Below are 23,175 nucleotides of genomic sequence, written 5' to 3'. Positions count from 1 at the left end.
GGTTTACGTAGTTATAGTTATTTGGGTTATATTAAAAAAAAAAAAAAAAAAAAAAAAAAAAGAAGGACATACGGCCATTGAGTTCAACCAGAGGACAAAGTACACCATCCTGCTCCCTCACATATCCCTGTTGATCCAGAGGTATAATCTCGATATAGTAAACCGATATAGTAGAACTTCAGGTATAATCAACTCAATCTCCAGGTCCTGTTCATGCGCCATTATAAGTATATGGAAGTAACGTCTGGTATACTGAAGTAAACCCAGATATAATAGAACTTTGGTTATAGTGAACCTGCTGTTTTTTGGCTCCTGCAGTATTCTGTATCCGGCTATAGTGGAAAAATGGGCAGGTGCACGGGTCATACATCAGTGGGAGACCCATGAGCCATGGTTTGTGGGTGGGCTGGCAACCACTTGTAACCTGCCAGGGTTACTTCAAAAGCCCTGGCCAGCATGGGCTAAAGACCACAGTAGCTCATTGCCATGTTTTGTCCGCACTCCCGGTGTCATTGTGTTTGCAATGAGCCCGGGAGCATGGACAGATCAGTGGCACTGAGGTACTGCACATGCACAGCCAAAAAAGGAGGTCAAGTTCACCATCATCCCTATCTTCCACCATCTGCCCAAGATCCATAAACCGGGCTCTCCCCCAGAGGGCAGACCCATTGTGGCCAGCATTGGCTCTTTGAGGGAGCGCCTGGGGTCTAGGATAGACTCCATACTGCAGCACCTGGTGAGGCACCTCCCTGGATATGTCAGAGACACAAAGCATTTATTGGCAAGTATGGGACATATGAAGTGGAGGGATGGATATTTGTGGGTTACGGTAGACGTTAAGTCCCTCTATTCATGTATCCCACATGGCCTGGCATTAAAGGCTCTCGACTTTCACCTCTCCAGATATTCGGATTATTCGCAGGACCTTCGCACAATTATTCTTATGGCCGTCGAGTACCTCCTGGCCCACAACTACTTCATGTTTGATTGACGGTTTTTCCTCCAGAGGCAGGGTGCCTCCATGGGCGCCAAATTCTCACCATCCCTTGCCAATTTGTACTTGGGGTGGTGGGAGGAGTGCCATGTCTTTGGGGGAGCCTGCCGTCTGCTGGATGTTGTGTGGTGCGGGAGGTACATAGACGACCTGCTAATTGTCTGGAGGGGTGATGTGTCGGGAGCCGAATGTCTGGTTGATTACTTTAATCTTAACGACCTGAATCCGCAACACATTCAATAGAAGCGACTTCTATCAATTATTTAGACATCACCTTGACCGGCAATTCTGACACTGAGACCATTAGCACTAGAACCTTTAGGAAGCCATGTAGTGGTAACACCACTCTCAGAGCCGACAGTTGTCATCCAGCCCATACAGTACGTGGCATTCCCGTTGGGGAATTTATTAGAGCTAGACGAAATTGCTCAGATGAAGCCCACTTACCTGGTGAGTTCAAAGCGGTTGAGAATTGCTTGAAGGCTCGAGGTTATCCTACTTGGTCCATTAAGAGAGGGAGGTTAAGGGCCCTAGAAAAATCCCACCAGGATCTATTGGGGGATTCCATACAATATGCCCAGAAACCACATAGGCCTACCTTTGTGAGCACCTATTCAGTTGATTTCGAGAAAGTGACTAATATTATCAACAAATATCTCCCCATTTTGGAAGGAGATGCAGGCCTCTCCCCGATCTTGAGGAACGGTGTTGGCTTCTCTAGCAGACGGGCCCCTACGCTTGGGCAGATCCTCTCACCCAGCCTTTTCAGCTCAGACTTGACTCGGGAGACTTGGCTGTCGGTGGTAGGATCATACAAGTGCGGTGTCCCAACGTGCAGATATTGTCATGCTCACCATAAATCTAAAGTTGCCGTCTCTATGTCTAGTGGCCGCCACTAACATTAAGCAGTTTATTAATTGTGGCACAAAATTTGTGGTGCATTTGGTCGAATGTACCCTGTGTTCATTGCAGTATGTGGGGTGCTCCACGAGGCCACTAAGACAGAGGGTGGCTGAACACTACTTGGGGGCAGGTTGGGCCACTACGAACATCTCTAATGTGGCCAAGCACTTTAGGGACCAACATGACGGGGTGATGAGGGGTTTTCGTTTTCAGGGGATTGAGCGGGTGTCACCATCTAAGAGAGGAGGCGACCTCTATAAGAAGTTACTAAAAAGGGAGGCTATGTGGATACAGCGCCTGGGCTCCAGAGCCCCTCAGGGCCTCAATGCCAAATGGGATCTGGCGTTTATTACATGATTTGGGGTGTTTTTCGCCTCTTTCTCTCCTCTCTCCCCCCTTCTCCCCTTTCCCCCCCCCTTCTTTCTCCCCTCCCCCCCTCTCATTCCCCTGCCTCCCTTTTCCCTTACTTCCTGTTCCCATACATTATGGCTCTGACATAGTATGTCGCTAAATCTACTAATTCTGATGTTTGCTGCTATCAAAATATATTTTTCCTCTGAAGAAGCTTTCTTAGCGAAACAGCTGTCAGGCATCCCCTCACCCCCACTGTATACCCCGCTGTGTCTGTACACCGTGGATTAAAGGTACCTTCTTTTTACTGCAGCAGTGCCTCGTCTCTCTTCACTTTACATGATCATTGTCTGTCTCTGAGTGCACGCTGCAACATGGAGTACATAACCCGGTAAAACCCAGGACCTCTACCCGCATTTAGTGCCTGCCTTTCTCCTTCTCACTGTTGTCTTTGGAGTAAAATGTTTTAACTTTTCTGTAATGCGGTTTTATTCATTTAATTATGTATGTACCTATTCAGAAGCGAGATGTCTTGCACTTGGAAAACTTTTGGTTTTCTTCTCTCTGTCCCTCCCCCTTTCTTTTGGGTGTGGCTCAGATGATCAAGTGCTCAGACAACCCCCTATTTAAGGGGAGTATACCATTACTCAGTCAGCTATGATTAAGGGCCTGAATGGCTCGAAACATTTCAGCTCTCTGATGCTTGTATTAATGTTTTGCTGATGTATATGTCCTAATAAAGCTTGGAACCCTGGACCGGTGCGGACCTTCCGTTTTTCCTGTACTCCTGTGGGCCTGCTGACCTGGTCGTGCACAGTCCCGGTTCCTGTGGGTAGTAGCGGTGTTCACAGACTTTGTTGCACATGCACAGCCAACTGGATTTCGGTCAAAGGTCGGCAACATTCTGTGGTTGGGTCTATACCAGACCGATTTACCGGCAAACCGAGCATTGTGGGAAAGAACAAAAGCTTCTTTGAGTGTCTGAAAACTTTTAGGAAGCCATGTATGGCCTCTGCTTTCATCTGTTTCACATCTGTATTCATTTAACGACTGTACAAGATTTCCTTAGGAACCCTTAAAGTTTTATCCCCATCTTCAGTTCCCAACAACTCCTGCAAGTAGCAACACTGTCCAGGAGGTAGCAACCCATGCTGAAGACCAATGTGAGAAAAAAAAAAAAAAAAAAAAAAAAAAAAAAAAAAAAAAACACACCTTTCTTCCTAATCTCAAATTTAAAAATACCCTCTTGCTCATCAGGACTCTGAAAAATTCCAGCAGTTGGGTTACACAACAGGCTCTGGCCGTGGCTCATTTTGGAGGGCCAATGCATCATAACAGTGGTTTGGGCAGTGACATCTGGAAGGGCAAGGCAATTTGTGGGGGGGGGGGGGGGTGCGCCACACAGCTAAAGCCTGCATGCAACAAGTTAGAATAACGAAATCAGTCACTGTGAACAGGCCCATAGAATTGTACGGGCAGCGAGTTGACCTAAATTCTGCAATGCAACGGACCACTGATCAGGGCCTGAGTGAAAATTCTCAAATATGGGGACACAGACAGCAAGAGAAAAAGCCCCTTCCTTTTCAAAGAAAAAAAAAAAAAAAAAAAAAGTTACCTGTTTGCACACTATTCAAAATCTCTGAAAACGTGTCATTTATCTTTATTCTTTGCATAGCTTGTAAAAAAATAAATAAGTTCCTCTTTCTTGCTGCTGATATAAAGAATATGAGAGAGGAACGTTATTCCTGGTTCAGTTCCCTGTACTGCGGTCCAACCCTGACCACACACATGTGATGAGCTGCAACACGTGCATTTCTGATTTGTCTGAAGGCCTAACTCATGCCAAGTCAATGGGGGGGTTGATATACTAAAACTGGAGAACAGGCCACACTTTAATGGACTAGAACATGCGTGAACCACCAAAGCCAAACTGGAGAACATGTGTGAACTACCAAAGCCAAACTGGATTTTTTTTTTTTTTTTTTTTTTTTTTTTAGTAGTCTGGCATGTCTGTTAGGTTGTAGAATTACGAAAAAGGGGTTGCACTTGGATTTTTTGGGGCAAACACAGGCTTGGCAATAGTGCAATTAGACATGAAAGATTAAATTAGTGCAAGTGGTACAAAATAATACAGATAAAGGAGGGCTGGGGGATTTTGGTGTGGATTGATTGGGAGAGGATTTGGTTGGGATGTAGACTTGAGTTTAGGAGTAGGACAGTTTGGGGAAAGAAAGTGTTCCTGTGCCTTGATGTTGTGGTGGGGATGGAACTGTAGCGGGAGTCTGATGGCAAAAGGCTGAGGTAGCGGTTGCTGGGGTGCGAGTAGCCATTTGTAATTGGGTTAGCCCTGGTTCTCAGTCTAGAGCTGTGGAGGCAGTCCAGTGATGGCAAGGGTGTTCCAATAATGCTGAAAAAGCAACAACAACAGAAAAAGGGAGAAAAAGAAATTCCCATGGAAGAAAAGAACCACATTTGCTTCTCCATGACTGGAAGCAGATATTACAGCCAGCATGCACAACCCACCAGCAGAACAGCCAACAATTTAATTGTACGTCGCAGATACCCGGAAGTGCTCCAGCACTGGGCCGAAGTACCAAAGTGTACATTGTAAGTAGCCCACAAATATTTGATGGATTCTGATGGCAGCCGTACAAGATCATATCACTATTGTATATTTATGTAGTGCCGACATCTTCCACAGCTCTTTTTACTTACCATACATAGTCAGGTCACTGTCTTAGGGCCCTTTTCCACTAGCGCGATTGTGATGCTGAATCACAAATCGCTAGTGATTTTTAAATTACTAGGGTTTGCTAAATAACATAGGAATTGCGGTAGGTCTTTTCCACTACCACAATTCGATTTTTACCAAAGCACGATTGTGCTTTGCATCAATTTTTACCGCAATTTTGCTATGCACTGCATAGTAAAGTTGCAATCGCGGAAGAAAATTTGGGACTTGCTGAATCGCAGTCGCTAGCGTTTAGCGCAAGCGCTAGCAGTTGCTAGTGTAAAAGGACCCTAATCCCAACCATAGTCATGGTCTTCTGTTCCTATCCTAATCTACAGGCCCTTTCACACTGAGGTGGTGTAGTAAATTTACCGCGCCCCACCCCAGCCTAATGTTAGTCTAGTTCACACTCACCACATTGCGGTACACTGCGCCAGAAGTGCCCAAACGCGTTCAATACCCATGTTACCACGCGACGAACTGCGGCCGGACCGAAAGTCATGCAAGTCTATGGTAACGCACGTACATTGAAAATAAACAAAACGAAAAAAAAAACCTCAGTTCTGTCACGCATGTGCAGAAGTCTATTTTAAAAATACGCTTCCGTGCACATCACCGATTGCCTAACATGAAGTGAGTCACTTCCTGTTTGGCTGGATGCCAGAAGGGGATTACCGCTTACTAACGCGGTATTGCCTGAAGGTCTCTTTTGTGCAGGGCGGCCACTGCACCGCCAATCTGCAGTGTGAAGTCAGCCTTAGGCTAATTTTATGGAGGTGGACCAATCAACCTAGCCATCTATGTTTTTCTGAATGTGAGTGGAACTGAGTACCCAGAGGACGATCACATAAACACAGGAAGAACATACAAACTCCTTACTGATAATGCCCTTGCCAAAATTTAATCCGGGGACCCAGTTCTGCAAGGCAAGAATTTTATCCACCGCATCAACATGCCCGCCTCCTGGGGCGCTTACGTCAAAAAAGGAGGCTGGAAATTTGGGCACCCAGTAGTCTCGATAGCAGAATAATCGGCAAATTTACTGATATTTTACTAGTAAAGGGTGCCACCATAGAGGTCCATTGTAATTATCGGAAAGGAGGGGAAAGTAGCGGGCACTCAAATTTCCCTTCCTTGCCGATAATTACAAACTTCTCCCGCAAGCAGGCGCTCAAAATTTCCAGCTTCCCGCTAGACTGGAAGATACCAGGAGGAAAGTAGGCCTTTGTCCTTGCATGACCACCACCGCGCATTTCTCACTCCCATGCGCGCCTGCAGGTCTTCTCAAGAGCTGCCCCCACCCTATGGAATTACATGTACACCTCATTCAACCCTCGGGTATCAAATGATTTCATTTTTCCAATTGCTTCTTCTAGTTGGTCCATCATAATAATAATATAATAATAATTCCTTTTTTTGTATAGCGCCTTTCTCCTGTTGGACTCAAAGCGCTTGCGAGGCAGCCACTAGAGCGCACTCAGTAGGCAGTAGCAGTGTTAGGGAGACTTGCCCAATGAACTCCTTACTGAATAGGTGCTGGCTTACCGAGTCGGAAGAGCCAGGATTTGAACCCAGGACTCCTACATCAGAGGCAGAGCCCATATCCATCATGTAAGAAGAGCATCCATGAAGTCTACAGACTGGCCCAGAGATGCTTCTTTTCATCCACTGTGGGGCCTTATCAGTAAGTGCTTGCTTAGCAAGTAACATGTCAGTATTTGGGAAGCCCTATCCCCTAGTATAGGTGAGTATAGCTCCAGCAGCCAGGCTATGAGACATTCTCATAGCAGAAGTATTTCTGTGCAGTCCTTGCTGTAGAAGTGTCAGGGCAGAACGGCCAGTGCTTTCTTTTAACAGTTCAGCTATCCTTTAATGATTAGCCACTGACACCATCAACCCCATGATGAATGTGGCTGAGCTGTTGTCCCCTGCTGAGGACATTATCTGCTTCATGCACCAGCGTGCAGGAGGATCACACGGATGACTGGAGGTATCTGATCCAGAAAACAAGCCACAGACTAAATACCTTCTAAAGGGTACAGACTGCAAAAGGTGACACTTATCTGTCCGTTAAGTAAGAGTGTAACTGCAAGCCATGCAATCCCAATGCAAAAACTGGGTGCTCCTGAACCCATGGCATGCGCATTTCATACAACACCCAATCCACAAATAGGGGGTGATCTCTTCTACAGTGTACTTTTTTTTTTTTTTTTTTTTTAAACGGATGCATTTTAAAGGGTTTGTTCACGCTACAAGAGCTTTTCTAAGCGCTTTGTGATTTGAAAAATGCTATTGCTAATGTTATCCTATGTGAGTGTTCTCACTGAAGTGATGCGATTTTGTAAAAATCCCCCATAGCATTGCATTAGCAAGAGCTTTTCAAAATCACTAGTGCTTAAAAAGCTCTTGTAGTGTGAACCAGCCCTAACTGATCAGTTGATTCATAGCAGGGCATTGTGGAAAAGCTTGAGTTTAAACACCTAATGTGAAATGAGCCATAAGGAAACCTGATCATTACCTTGCTAATCAGTTGTCTGTTAACTGACAGCAACTGTGAATGGACCCTGATTGGTCAATCATCTTGGGTGAAAACACAGCAAGTATACAGGTGTCCCTTGATATTAAAAACGTTGAGGCCCCTTTTGCACATACATGGTATACCCCAGATGAGTCACCCCATTTTGTTACAAAAGCAATGAATGTCTATTGAGACTTTCACTCTTACTGTGGTACATTGCGGTGTGCCGGAAGTATCCAATCCAACACAAGAGCAACAGCGCATTACCATAAGCACCACACTTAATGCACAGTGCTTGGGGTAAAGCTAGTCTATGTGCGACATGCATAGTGTAAATGACGGAACGCGGTGCATTGCGGCGGCAAGGGCGGACCAATGGGAGTCCCAGGGAATCCCAGTGACGTCCTTCCTGTCCACCGGGGGGGGGGGGGGGGGGGGGGGATTGTCGAAGGGGCAGCGCTATGCATATGGCCATGTCGTTTCACTCTGCCACATGGCCGTACAATTGTACATTTTTTTTAAGAATAAAAATAGATATAAACCCAGCCTCATAGTGGTTCATCATGTTCACCTATTGTATTGTTCTACTACTTAAAGAGACACTGAAGCGAAAAAAAATATATGATATAATGAATTGGTTGTGTACTATGAATAATTACTAGAAGATTAGCAGCAAAGAAAATATTCTCATATTTTTATTTTCAGGTATATATTGTTGTCTAACATTGCATCATTCTCTAATATGTTCAGATTACACAACACTCTGCATTCAAAATGATTCTTTCAGAGCAGTCTGAACTAATGACCTCTCCTCTGGCAGATAAAAAGAAAACTGTTTACTTACAGTTGAGATAATAAAAGTCAGAAGACAGCCCTCTCCACGACTTTGAAAGTCGTAGAGATTAATGGCTTGTTTGCATAGAGATAACAACTGGAGTTTCTTGACTCTTCCTGTACTGGAAACAATTACACTGATGTATTTGATCTTAATGTTTTATTTCTTAGCTGTGCTACACATACAAATCATAATATTTTTTTTCACTTCAGTGTCTCTTTAAGCAGTGCTTTAATACAGTGTCCATCAACATAAAATATTACAAATGATTGTTCCAAGCAACCGGTAGGCTTTGTTCACATCTAAAAATCAAAATCACTGACGCCAGTGATTTTCGATTTTCACACTTTTCTCCCCTCCCGGCACGCTACGATTTTGTGTTAATCGCTTTTTCAAAACGATTTGTTTAACCCAGAAAAGAATAAATACGATGTATTTATTCATCAACGTGCAAACACAATTGATGGATGATCACCGGATAAAGAGATTTGCAAGCTTTTTTTTCCCCTATACTTTCCATTGTAGCAAAATCGCCCCAAAAATGATACAGGCAGCGCTTTGCCGAGCGGAAAGTGGACGAAACGCGCTATGAACGGTCCCATAAGGAATCATTGCACGCGCTTTGAGTTTTTAAAAATCCCTGGCGCAAAAAAAAAAAACAAAAAAAACCCTGCAAAACGCCCTAGGTGCGAAAAAGCCCTAAGAGAGGGTGTGTATATTATGTATTGTATTTATATAGCATCAACATATTACGCAGAGGTGACAAGCAAAACAATACAGCAATAAGCAGTAGGACACACAATGCCAGATCATACACTGGAGTAATAGTCCCAATATTACAAGTTAGCACTATACTGTGGGCAAAGTGCACCATCGTAGGAGCAAGTAGAATAGTAGAATACAAAGTCCATTGTGCTTTTCTCCTGGCGGACTCAAAGCACCAGAGCTGCAGCCACTAAGACGCACTAAGTAGGCAGTAGCAGTGTTAGGGGAGTCTAGCCCAAGGACTCTTTACTGAACAGGAAGAGCCAAGATTCGATCCCTGCTCTCCTGTGTCAGAGGCAGAACCCTTAACTAGTATGTGCACAGGGCTTTAGCTAGTTGCCAGTTGTAAAGCAGTTACCAAAATGGTTTGTTCAAAACCTACCGGTAGGTTATGGGAATATAAAACTGTGAAACAATTCCCTTTAAAAACAAACACAGCAGGGTTCACACCTACATTGCATGCGGGTTGCGATTTTTTAAAACACGTTTGCTACACATGTAATGGAAGTCCATGGAGAATCGCATTGCAGGTAAAACAAAACACCAGTGCTGTGCCTTTGCGACCATCCTGTCTATTTTCTGCTCCCTCTAGTGCTGGCTTTCCGCATGTAGTGTTCAATCACGCTTCATGCAGTAGGAGATGCTGGGCACTAGGGCGAGCGGACAGGTGGAAGCACAGCACTGGACGCTGGCAGAGAGGTGAAAGCACAGCTTCTGCTGCACTATACTCTGGATTTCCTCACTAAGTTGGGGGAGTGCAGGAAGGGGGTGTGCAATGAAATGAGACAAGATAGGTTGTTTGTATCTCAGGGACTACATGTATTATGCATCCATCCTATATAGCACATGGTTTACGAGCCCTGCAATAGCACAGGAGATTTGAGTGCAGCTGGCACCATCATAGACCGTAATAGGAATTATGGCTATAGAGGCGCTCAGTAAGTAACTTCTGCGCCGTCAGACGTCTGAGTTAAAGTTACTTTCAGCAATAGCTGAAAGCCTAATTACATAATTCCCCACCATCCACATGGACCTGAAGGGGGAATAGTAATTAACACTGCCGGAACTTGTGCAGGAGCAGGGTAAGCCATATATTGCCACGCCTCCCTTCGAAAAAGCCGGTAGACCCGGCGAAACATGTCAGGGCTGCCGGCGTGGTGCTAGCACCTGTCTGCCTCGGTCCCGCTGCCCTTCCACTCTCCGCATCCACCCTCTGCTGGCCTGAGGCATCTATACGATCTCCACCTGGAAGGCCACTAGCTCTCTGCCTACATGGGACTCCGCTCTGACCATCATAGCCTGCCACACTAGCACATTGGACCTGATTCCTCTACCGCAGTGTTTCTCAACTTTTTCGAGCCAAGTACCCCCTATCGCAATTCAGTTTGAGCCAAGTACCCCCTACCAAGTGTGCGTGTGCGTATACACCCCCCAGGTATTGGAGCCCCCAGTATAGATAGCGAGGTATAGGTGCCTGCTCCAGTATAGGTGCCCTCAGTATAGCTAGGCATGGGTGCCCCCAATATAGCCAGGCATGGGTGCCCCCAGTATAGCCAGGCATGGGTGCCCCCAGTATAGCCAGGCATGGGTGCCCCCAGTATAGCCAGGCATGGGTGCCCCCAGTATAGCCAGGCATGGGTGCCCCCAGTATAGCCAGGCATGGGTGCCCCCAGTATAGCCAGGCATGGGTGCCCCCAGTATAGCCAGGCATGGGTGCCCCCAGTATAGCCAGGCATGGGTGCCCCCAGTATAGCCAGGCATGGGTGCCCCCAGTATAGCTAGGCATGGGTGCCCCCAGTATTGCTAGGCATGGGTGCCCCCAGTATTGCTAGGCATGGGTGCCCCCAGTATTGCTAGGTATGGGTGCCTCCAGTATAGCCAGGCATGTGTGCCTCCATTATAGCTAGGTATAGGTGCCCCCAGTATAGCTAGGTATGGGTGCCCCCCAGTATAGGTGCCCTCAGTATAGCTAGGTATAAGTGCCCCCCAGGATAGGTGGCCCCAGTATAGCTAGGAATAGGTGCCCTCAGTATAGCAAGGTATAGGTGCCCTCAGTATAGCAAGGCATAGGTGGCCCCAGTATAGCTAGGTATAGGTTCCCCCAGGTATAGGTGCCTTCAGTATAGCTAAGTATAGGTGGCCCAAGTATAGCTAGGTATAGGTGCCCCCAGTATAGCTAGGTATGGGTGCCCCCCAGTATAGGTGCCCTCAGTATAGCAAGGTATAGGTGCCCTCAGTATAGCAAGGTATAGGTGCCCTCAGTATAGCAAGGTATAGGTGCCCTCAGTATAGCAAGGTATAGGTGCCCTCAGTATAGCAAGGTATAGGTGCCCCCAGGTATAGGTGCCTTCAGTATAGCTAAGTATAGGTGGCCCAAGTATAGCTAAGAATAGGTGCCCTCAGTATAGCAAGGTATAGGTGCCCTCAGTATAGCAAAGTATAGGTGCCCTCAGTATAGCAAAGTATAGGTTCCCCCAGGTATAGGTGCCTTCAGTATAGCTAAGTATAGGTGGCCAAGTATAGCTAGGTATAGGTGCCCCCAGTTCAGCTAGGTATGGGTGCCCCTAGTATAGATATGTATAGGTGCCCCCAAGTACAGCTAGGTGTGGGTGCCCCCCAGTATAGCCAGGCATGGGTGCCCCAAGTATAGCCAGGAGGGCGACGCAGCGCATGAGGGGAGCGATGCCCACACATAGCGGCGGGGAGGGGGTCCACTCCCTCCCTCCCTCACCTGGGCTCCCCCATCAGCGCTTTCCCCCCTCCGACACTCTACAGCGGCATGGTGAAAGGAACGCAAACTTCTGCGTTCCACGCTGGAGGTCCGATCTTCTTTGAGCCTGACGCAACTTCCTGATAAACAGGAAGCAGCGTCATCGCTAACAGAGAAGAATCTCCGGCGTGGAACTCGGAAGTAAGTCCACGTTCCTTTTACCATGCCGCCGGTGTTAATGTGTTGGAGGGGGAAAGCGCTGACGGGGGAGCCCAGGTGAGGGAGGGGGGAGTGGACCCCCTCCCCGCCGCTATGTGTGGGCATCGCTCGCCCGTTTTGCACTGAGTCCCCCTCCTGGCTGCGTACCCCCGGCTGGGGTCTCGCGTACCCCCTGGGGTCCGCGAACCACGTGTTGAGAAACACTGCTCTACCGGATCAAAAGTCACTCCCCCAGCCTTGGGCTTCTACATATGGGGTTGAGAGACCAGACAGCCTTCAGGAGCTAACTGGACTCCGCATTGCTGTACCAGGATTGGGTATAGTATGGCTTATGCTTCATGCCATTTCTCTGATTTGTGCTTGCTGCAACCTGCATTCCATCTGTCCATGCTGGCTATGCTGCTTCATTGAACTGTTTGTCTGCAGATGCTACATTGGCTTCCTGGCCTTTGCTGGATATATTGACTTACTTTGCCTCTGCTAAAACTGCTACTTTCCCATTGTCCCCATTTTTGATGCACTATACTTGTCTAGGCCTACTTTTTATACGACATTTGGGATCCCTGATCGCATTAGGTGGTCTTAGGCAGTGGTGTGTTTGATGTTTGATTGGTTGCTGAGCGTGGTCTCTTGGCAGTTTACACTGGTGCTTTTTAATATGTTTAATTATAATATTAATAAATTTTGTAATTTTTCACTCATTTTTTGATTTTTGTGATTTGTGACATATGCTCCCCAGCCCCCTTTTTTCCTTTACATTTACGTTCTAAGCCATATATTGGCTGTATCCTGCGCCGAAGTCTCCCGGCGGCATTTTCGTGTGTGGTGTGTACCACGATATCTGCCATAAAGACCTCCCTGATGATCAGTTTGAGAAAAGGTAAAGATTTCTCATGGGAAAGGGGGCATCAGCTACTGATTGGGATGAAGTTCAATTCTTGGCTACAGTTCCTCTTTAAAAAAACTTACGCTTTATCAATGCCCACTAACTTACTTTTTTCGGGGTTCTCCTTTACACAACTAATATCCATTGTGGCCTCAGTGATTTGCAGTAAATGGGACGATCGCAGGAAGCGGCCTGTTAATCCGAGGGGAAGTCAGTACCGTTTCCTGGCCATGTTTGAAAGTTGTGTCTGCAGTGTGACCCGGTGATTAGCAGTGCATAAAAATACATCATTTCACTGGCAGCAGCTAACAAGTACTTCCTTATTTTACCCAATTGCCAAACAACATCCATTGTCTTCGGCCCGAGCCTTTGTTTGGATTACGCTATTAAAATCTTCATTCAAGGACTGCCAAGTACATTAGCTGCACTCATCAGGGGACAAAGGGGACCTGTGCTTCCAACATGGATATCATTTTTCTCCAGAGTGACATAATGTTACTGATGCTTTATTGTGCACAGAAATAAAGGGTAAGTGCAGTTCTTTAACACAAAGCCTGATAAACTAGAGCGCTAAAGAGGAAACATGTGGTCCTTCACTTTATATGGTCAGGCAATTGTAACTACTGCTATCTGCCGCAACAGCTCTGTGCACAGAATGAGAACTACAGGGATTCTCAACTTCTAATGGTGATCTCATAGCTCCCAACTGTCCCTCTTTCGGACGCACGCAAAAAAACAAATGTGCGGGGAAAACGCGCAAACGCAACAGAAAATGTACGGCAAACTCACAAAAAAAAAAATGCACAAACATATGCAGCAAATCACCACCTTCACCGTACTGCCTAGTGTGTTCTCAGCCTGACACTGCAGGGGGGACGACAAGCTGCTCAAAACAAATACGGTTTGGCTAATGAAAGCATGCAGGGCCAGCCAAAGCAAACCGCGCCGGAGATTTTGGCGCCGGAATTAATGTCTAAGGCGGCGCCCAGGCGGTAATTTGGGCTCCCAAATTACTATAAAAACAGTGCAATTCGGCCACCAGGAATATCTGGAAGCCAAATTAAAGTCTTTCCTTTGTGTCCATTGTGGCCTGCAGGAGGAATAGTAATTAACGCCGCCAGGACATTTGCAGGAACAGGGCGAACCGTATTTCGGCTTAACCCTGCGCCCAAATTTCCTGGTAGCTTAATTAGGTACGCCTGCCAGCACATGCTTGTAATTGCAGTTGTACAACTGCCAATCCACGCGAGGAAACATCGTACATAAGCTATTAAAAAGTCAACATATAACCAGTAGGGATGATCAAAGAGATGCAGATTGTTCTGAGTTGATGCAAATGTATGCAAATTGTTATGCAAATACATGCAGTTTGAAAATTGACCAATCATTTTAAACCCAAATTTGCATGATTTCAGAAGTATTTGAAGTCACCTGTATATCGCCCAGCTGGTGCAGGAGAGCAGCTGACAGGTGAATTCACCACCTGTCATCTGCCCGTCTGAAAGAGGCATGAGGACCGTTTCCACTATGCCTGAATTCGGGTGAACCTGTGTTCCCCAGCATACGAGTGGGGCGGGGAAATGCTGCCAACTAGAGGGCGGCGGTCCAGATTGCACCACAGTTTAATGCAGCACGCAGTCTAAGCCTTATAGCAGTGCATGGCACGGCTTAGCGATTTGGGCTGCGGCTACACAGTAAACCGGGAGCTGCAGCAGAATAAAGACCGGCTTTTTTTTTTTAGCAAAAAGTTTGCTTTTGCTAAATCAATCTAACTGAGAGGACAAAAGAAAGCTCTGATCATAAAATTTAATTGTTTTACCAAGTTCCCTCCTTTAGGCAAGTTCTTAATTGGACTAGTACTATACATACCATGTGTATATCATTACGTCACGTCAGTTAAGGTATCCTTTAGACCTGGTTCAAATTGGTCTTAAACCCAGAAGGTTTAGCAGACAGGAATGGATGCAAACGTATCTATTGTTATGGTAGCCATACATGGTACAATTTTTTTCATACAATCTTACCATTTCTATGTAGTATTAAGTGAACATACTGAAAGGATAATTTAGGCAGTTCCCTTATATTACATAATGGTAAGATTGTATGAAAAAAAAAATTGTACCATGTATGTCCACCATTAAAGAGACTGAAGCAAGTCTAAATTCACTTTAACATGCAGTCATGTTAAGTATAACCCCTGCTAAACCTCTGCTATCCCGCAGCAGAACGAGGGGTTTATACCCCCCCCCCCCCCCAATCCCTCCTGTGTCCAGGGAGCGCTTCCTGAATGAGGTAGAGCTAATGGCTGCAGCTCTGCCTCTTAGCACGTCAATCCCAGCTGAACACCACCTCTCCCCGCCCCTCTCAATCTTCCTTCACTGAGAGGGACGGGGAGAGGCGGAGATCCGCACGGTAAATGACGTGCTTGGAGGCAGAGCTGCAGCTCAAAGCTCTGCCACCATGGGCAGCAAAATCCACACTCAAGTCGTGGATTTTGCTGGGGGGGGGGATTTGGAGGGTAAAAACCCCTCTTTTGCCGCGGGATAGCGGTGGTTTAGCAGGTGTTATACTCCTTAACATGACTGCATGTTAAAAATGAATTTAGACTCGCTTCAGAGTCTAATTAACTGACCCGTTCACAATGGTCCGTTCGGCCACATGGACGGCAAATTAAGATCTGCAGTGATTTTCCAAACCGAAAGATGTGTCGCATTGACCGCGCGCTAACTGAACGGAGGGGTCATAGGCAGAAAACTGAGGTCTTTAAAAACACTACTGTTCCACAAATCAGTTTTCCATCTGTGCCAGTTGTAAACCGGGCCTTATAGATCTTGCACACGCTAGACCAGGCATGGGCAAACTCGGCCCTCCAGCTGTTACGGAACTACAAGTCCCACGATGCATTTGCCTTTATGAGTCATGACTGTGGCTGTCAGACTCCTGCAATGCATTGTGGGACTTGTAGTTCCGTAACAGCTGGAGGGCCGAGTTTGCCCATGCCTGCACTAGACATTCAGGCTAGGTTTACAGGGGGACATTTATCAAGAGTGTGAGTCAAAATTAGTTGTTTAGGTTTTCAGAAATCCGTGCAGAACTGTCTCAGACAGCCTAAGAAATCACTAAATAGTGCAGATTCCTTCTAAAACTGTTGTAAAATAGGAGGAGCTAGGAAGAGTCTCTCAGACAGGCCCGTGTGTGAGGCGAATTGCTGTTGCTGAGGTAACCAACACATCTGCTGCATTGATAGCAGCAGGCTCTGGGGAGGAATTCAGGGAGGAGGGGGGTCCGGGGGGAGGAATGCACCAAACAAATGTCTAGCCTGCACTCTGCAATCATGTCTAGCCTGCAGTTCTACGTCTGTAGAACTGCTATCAAGCACTTCTAATCTGTACCAGTTTAGGGATGGATTTGCACTTTTCTTAACTGTAGTGCAGCTCTAGAAATGTCACGCTAAATTGCCACTATTACCTAGGATTTAAGAAGGCTCTTATCATGCAGAACTGTTCTCCCTGCTGGTTAAAACAGATTAAGAAAAAAACTGTCGGTAATGCGTTCATAAATCTCCCCCACAGTGTTTAGTTGCATTGGGGAAAGAAAGGGGGGGGGGGGGGGGGGAAATAAAATCGCTATGATCAGCTCTTTTCAGAGCGATTTTCTACTTTCCAATACTTAACATTGAAGCTGAATCGCTTCAGAAATCAGCAGAAATGCTGCAGGACCTGCGTTTGCATCTGGGAGAAATCACATCGCTCTGGTGTGCACCATCCCATTCAAATACATTAGCCAAGCGCTTTTCAAAGTGCTCTTGGTGTGCACCAGCCCAAAGAAATCCCTAGGGGCTCAGACTGGCCTTGCACACAATGAGGAAGGTAAGAACGTTTCTATTGCCACCTTAATATGCCGTTTAGGTGTTCTTTAACCTCCCTGGCTTTCAATCTCCCCAGGATTTCTGTGCAAAAAGTGATCCAATTAATTTTCCTAACTTTTTCCTGTAACTTGCCAAAAAATGTGCCAGGCAAGGGTCTAGTATACAGTGCAGGAGTATATGGACATATGCACGTCAGCACTGTTCACAGCATGTGTTGTATTGAATTGCAACTGTCAATAGCGCTAGGGAGGTTCAAAAGAGCTGGAGGTAGACTTTAAAAAAAAAAAAAAAAAAAAGCTACCTGACCCGCAGGGCTGAGCGGATCAGATAGCTTCAAAAAACTCCGCAATTGCCTACTTTCACTTGCGTTACCTTGCGTGACACTGCACTGAGGTGTGCAGGGAGGCAGGGGAGTGGCAGGAGGCGCAGGCAGGGAGAGAGAGCTGCCCAATGGCAGCTCTGTAAACCCTGTAGGAACGCCCCTGGTGGCAGTTTTAAACAGGGAATTCCTCTCGTTTACCTCCGAGATAGCGATAAATCTTGTCGCTATAGCGCGGCAGTGGGTGGCAGAGAACATGTCTCTGTGTTCCATCTGCCCCCCCCCCCCCCCCCCCCCCCCGAAGAGCCACCTCGGGTTCTCTTTAAAGCCCTAGTTCAGCCTCCCATTTAACACAAATTATAGTCAATTTGCATCAATTAGCAACTGCATTGCCCATGTGAACTATTTACTTAATCTACTTGACAATTACCAACATTCTACTCTAAGGCCACATACACACATCAGACTATAGTCTTTGGAAACTGAAAGATCACAGACCAATCTTACCACCCTTCATGTAGTATGAGAGCCATACTCTACACCGTCTTTTCTATGGAGCTGAACTCCACATCAGAAAAATATCTTTGCAAGATGCTGCACACACAGATGCTGTACAGACACAAAAGATCAATATCTGCAAAAGATCTGTTCCTGCCAAAAATCCATTCCTGCAAATTGCAATGATAGTCTATGAGATCTGCAGATCATCATACACACATGATTTAACTGACATTCATCTGCAGATCCGCAGATCTGAAAATCCATCCTGGTGGATCTGATGATAAATGTCAGTTAAATCATGTGTGTATGATGATCTGCAGATCTCATAGACTATCATTGCAATTTGCAGGAATGGATTTTTGGCAGGAACAGATCTTTTGCAGATATTGATCTTTTGTGTCTGTACAGCATCTGTGTGTGCAGCATCTTGCCAAGATTTCTGTCTGATGGGGAGTTCAGCTCCATAGAAAAGACTGTGTAGAGTATGGCTCTCATACTACATGAAGGGTGGTAAGATTGGTCTGTGATCTTTCAGTTTCCAAAGACTATAGTCTGATGTGTGTATGTGGCCTAACAATGCTGTAACAATACAGCTAAAATCGAACTATTCTCACACAGAACTCTAGCTTTCATTAAGTCACGTCAGTTAAGGCACCCTTTAGGTCTGGTTCACACTACAAGAGCTTAGAACCGGTTGCTGGCGAACACCTCTGAACCTCTGACTGTACTACTTCCGGGTCGCTATGACCCGTAGTAATACGGCTGCTCTGGCCCGGCGGTGCGTGTCCTTGATTGCGCGCCTGTTGCCGGGCACTTTCTGCGCTTGTGGCGACGAGTGACGTCACACATACACAGAAAGTGCCCGGCAACAGGCGCGCGATCAAAGACGTGCACCGCCGGCCCAGCCGTACTACTACGGGTCATAGCAACCTGGAAGTAGTTCCGGCCCATAGAGATTCTTTGGCGAACTGTTCGCCAGCATCTCTATTTGTGATTTCAAAAGCTCTTGCTAATGTAACCCTATGTGAGTGTTCTCACTGGAGAGATGTGATTTTGTAACAATTCCCCATAGCATTGCATTAGCAAGAGCTTTTCAAATCATTAGTACTTAACCACATAACGACCAGCTAACGCCAATAGGTGGCGGCTAGTCGTTTGTGGATTTCCATGGGGCCGTTCCATGTCAGTTCATTTAGGGCGTCTCCCTGAACAGCCTGCGAGCCTCCGATCACGGCTCGCAGGCAAAATGTAAACACGTGGGGAAGAAATCCCCTGTGCTTACATCATACGGCGCTGCTGCCGCAGCAGCGCCGTAAAGCAGATCCGCGATCCCCGGCCTCTGATTGGCCGGGGATCACTGGCATCTGATAGGCTGAAGCCTATTAGAGGCGGTACAGGATGGATCGCCGTCCTGTGCCGCCCATGGAGCGAAGGAGAGGGAGGGAGGAATAGCGCTGCGGAGGGGGGCTTTGAGGAGCCCACCCCCGGCCACACAGAGCGGCGGCGATCAGACCCCCCCCAGCAGGACATCCCCTAGTGGGGAAAAGGGGGGGGGGGGGGAATGGGAAGTCTGATCACCCTGCCTCAATCTTGATCTGTGCTGCGGGGACACACACACACACACAAAAATCGTTTAATGTCGGCCAAATCGCTAAAGGCAGCATTATCCCCTATGGAGTTTACCCGGGTGATTTGCTTGCGGGGAAACTGAATATGGCCAAATTTCCACAGCAATGGAAACAGGCCCTTAAAGGAAACCAGAGACGATAGAACATAAAAGTTTTATACATACCTTGGGCTTCCTCCAGCCCCACCTGCTCGGACTGCTGCCACACTGCCGTCCTCTGATTCGTCGGTACCGGGTCCTGTAACTTCGGCCAGTCTGCCCAAGAGTCACCGGAGAGATACATATCCGCCGGAGAGATATGAAGATACGGAGAGATACGTAGAGAGCTCACTTCTCTTGCACAGACTGCCCACGACTGAAGGAAGTTACGGGAACCGATACAGAAGGCCAAGATTGGCAGCGTGGGAGTGATCTGTGCACATGGGACTGGAGGAAGAGCCAGGTATGTATAAAAGCATATGTTCCATCATCTCTGGTACACTGTAAAGGACTTACGAGCACAAATTATAAAAAAAAAAAAAAAAAAAAAAAAGTTTTGTACCTGCATGATTTTTGAAGGCAGAGGACGCCATCCGCGCTGTCCCACCAGGTCCGGTTCTCCTGCCTCCTCAAAAATGGCCACCGGATGAGGCCGCAGTTGCGCAGTCCGCACAGAGTGCAGCTGCGCAGCTCTAGGGCCTCTCCCCTCCCCCCCGATCCACACTACAGAAGACGGCTTGTAGCGTGGATCAGGGAAAGAGGCCCTAGAGCTGCGCAGCCACAGAAACCTCTGGCAGCCATTTTTGAGGAGGCAGGAGAGCCCGACCGGGCTGTGGGGTTGGGATCTGGCCGGGGTGGGGGATTAAGCAGCGGGGACCCGGCTGAACTGCACAGAGGGTGCGGATGGCGTCCTCCAGGTCTTCAAAAATCATGCATGTTTTTTTAAATTTGGGCTCGTAAGTCCTTTAAAGAGAATCTGTAACGTCAAAACGCTTCCTGGGGGGGTACGCACTTCGGGTGGGGAAAGCCTCAGGATCCTAATGAGGCTTCCCACGCCGTCCTTCCCCCAGGGGTCTCGCTGCAGCCCTCCGTACAAGATGACGTCAATATTTACCTTCCCGGCTCCTGCACAGGCGCTCTGGCGGCTGTCGGCTCCAAAGTAGGCTGAAATACCCGATCGCCGTCGGGTCTGCTCTACTGCGCAGGCACAAGATTCCGGCGCCTGCGCAGTAGAGCGGACCCGACGGAGATCGGGTATTTCCATCTACTTCAGAGCCGACAGAGCGCCTGCGCAGGAGCCAGCAAAGGTAAATATTGAATTGACAGTCGGGTCTGTCGGCGGCTGTTCGGAGGGCTGCGGCGAGACCCCCGTGGGACAGAGGACGGCGTGGGAAGCCTCATTAGGATCCCGAGGCTTCCCCCACCCGAGGTGAGTACACCCAGGGGAGGTTTTTGATGTTACAATGTCTCTTTAAGGCTAAATTCACAGTGGAAACTACGTTGCATTCCCAGTAAAAACAAGAACAACACATACAGAACTGATGTAGACAGGGGCGGAACTACAATTCATGCCCCCTCTCCCCCTCCTTTGATTTGGCCACCCCAATTATCACACTCCTTCCCTTGCCTCCCCTTGGTGCCCTTCACAGCCTGGGGGCCCATCTCACAAGGGTCATAAAACAAGTTTGGCCATCAGGATCGTCACACTCATAACAAATGTAGCCACAAAAACACCTGATCTGAAATATGGACTTCTTTATTGGAAGGAGTGAAGGATAGTAGTTGGGGGGCCCCCACAGCTCTGGGCCCCCCTGCAATCACAGGGACTGCCCCCCTCTAGTTACACCCCTGGATGTGGATCCTGCCAAGAACAGCTGCAGTATCAGAGAGGTGTAGCCTGGTGAGGAGAATAGGCCATTAATGGTTACAACTAATCAAAGCACATACAGGAGGTGGTCATTACCAGGTAAGCATCAATAAAGAGCTAATAAAGTAGTTGAAGGAGAGTCCCTACAAGGCCCCTCTGGTCCACGGGCCCTGGTGCAGTCACTATCACCTATTGCTATGCCACTGTATTACAGAGATTGCTAAGACAATGTCAAGCTGCAGCCACACACGCTGAGACAACCCAAAACAATCTCAGTCTCTGGAACAGGCAGCAACTACTCCCCACTGACATCCCTGCAGGCAGACAGTCAGCTGAGTGCAGCAATCTGCTGAGCTGGCTAAGGAAATCACCCAAAAGGGAAACGAAAATCAAAGGAGACAACACAGACAGATAAAAGGAGAAATCCGATCACGAAAACATCTTGCAAAACCCAGGAGAGCCTCGTGACCAATCACTGTGACTTCTCTTAACCCCTTCCTGCTAGCACAGCAACTTATTATTACCAGGCTGTAATATATGTCAAGGGATAAGCCTGATACAAGCAATGCTTCCTCATCTGCATCCCATCAGCCTCTCAGAGTATACATGTGTGTATATAGTACAGTGCAGTCACTTACCTTCTGGTCAAAGTAGTATGTCTCATAGGTGATCTGGGGGCAGACTAGGGAGACCCCCAACCAGGTGCAGAGCAGGAAGAGGCAGCAAGAGGGTGTCAATGATGCCATCTCTCTCTGCACTGAGTATGACAGCAGGGGAATCCCTGCCTGTATAGACTATGGAGGGGAGGAGGGGCCTGGGCTGGGACAAGCCTGGGGCCCCTCCCCATTAACCTATTCACTGACACAGAGACTCCAGTGCAGCACAGCTCATAGCTAGCTGCTGATGGGTCATGTCAGGGCGTATTATTACTCCATCACGCTCAGGTCATGCTAATTATTCACCTGGGAGGCGCTTGTTTGGCTTTGCAGTAGTCAATCATACTGACGTATTGGGCTCTATTCACAAAGATGAAAAAACACCGAAAAATATTACCGAAAAATTTCCGCCAGCGGTAAACTCCACATTTTTTCCACATTCACTAATATTTTCCGCGTGCGGGAAAAAAGATGCGTAAACAGCCATTAAACGTGCGGGAATCATGCGGTAAAAAGGTCGCATGAAAAAGTGTTTAAAAAAAATGTCAAAGTCCAGCAAGCACAGCCCTTAGGCCCCGTTCACATCACAAACGCGGATGGCCACGCATGCGGAACGCATCACATGCGAACGCACGCCATCCGCGTTTGTGTGCGTTGCGTGGTTGATCCCATCACTGAAAAGTGAATGGGACAGCCACGCGTTTTTACAAAAAATGCGTGCAGCATGCGTTCTCGGACCGCACAGGTCCGGAACGCATGCAGTGTGCACATCAGACATTGCACTCTATGCAATGTCTGATGTCGTGCGTGTCGGCCACCTGCACGCGTTTCCAAAACGCGTCTGGAGACGCGTGCGTGAACGGGGCCAAAAGCCTCCAGACTTCATTAAAGTCGGTGATAAAAAAAAATCGGTAAATAACGAGGAAATTATGCGCCTGAACAGTTTTGAGAATTGATTTTTTTTTTTGTCGAAAATACCGACTTTTGCGGAAATTTTTCCGCAGGAATCCCACACTTTTACCGCACTTTTTCCGCATGCGGAAAAAACATGCTAAACATTTCGAGAATGTGAACTTGACGGTGTTTTGGTCGCAAACTTCCCGCATGTACTTTACCACATGCGGGAAGTCTTTGAGAATAGAGCCCAATGTCAAGGCTGAGGCTGGCTGGGTGCACACATAACATAACATGAAATGCTGCGTTTTATGTTATGTTTCATTTTATGTTGTGTGCGTTTTTGTGCTGCGTTTTTAGGGCCCTTTTCCACAGCAAAACGCAAAATGCAAACGCATGCATTTGCGGTTTTGACCAATTTTGATGTGCGTTTTTTTATGCGTTTGCGTTTTTCTGATTGGCAAGTGTCTTGATTTTTGAAAATAGATACTCGTGGTTAAATCAATACAAAACGCAAACGTATTTCTATGCGTTCCTATACTTACATTGTAA

At 47.2% G+C, this 23,175-nt stretch overlaps 1 protein-coding gene across 1 annotated transcript in view; it reads right to left on the bottom strand.

The window, feature by feature from the left end:
* The window catches only part of PRCP (prolylcarboxypeptidase), a 53,820-nt gene extending 31,971 nt beyond the window's left edge, over positions 1 to 21,849 (bottom strand). Inside the window, exon 1 of the mRNA XM_068264761.1 lies at positions 21,712 to 21,849. Within this exon, the coding sequence (XP_068120862.1) occupies positions 21,712 to 21,819 (108 nt within the window). The 5' untranslated portion in view covers positions 21,820 to 21,849. The remainder of the gene's footprint in view (positions 1 to 21,711) is intronic.
* Between the last annotated feature and the right edge of the window lie 1,326 nt (positions 21,850 to 23,175).

Source organism: Hyperolius riggenbachi, chromosome 2, assembly GCF_040937935.1.
Source record: "Hyperolius riggenbachi isolate aHypRig1 chromosome 2, aHypRig1.pri, whole genome shotgun sequence".
In the NCBI taxonomy this organism is placed as follows: Eukaryota; Metazoa; Chordata; class Amphibia; order Anura; family Hyperoliidae; genus Hyperolius; species Hyperolius riggenbachi.
The sequence above is the reverse complement of the archived record's forward strand: the minus strand, read 5'-3'. Positions and strand labels throughout refer to the sequence as shown.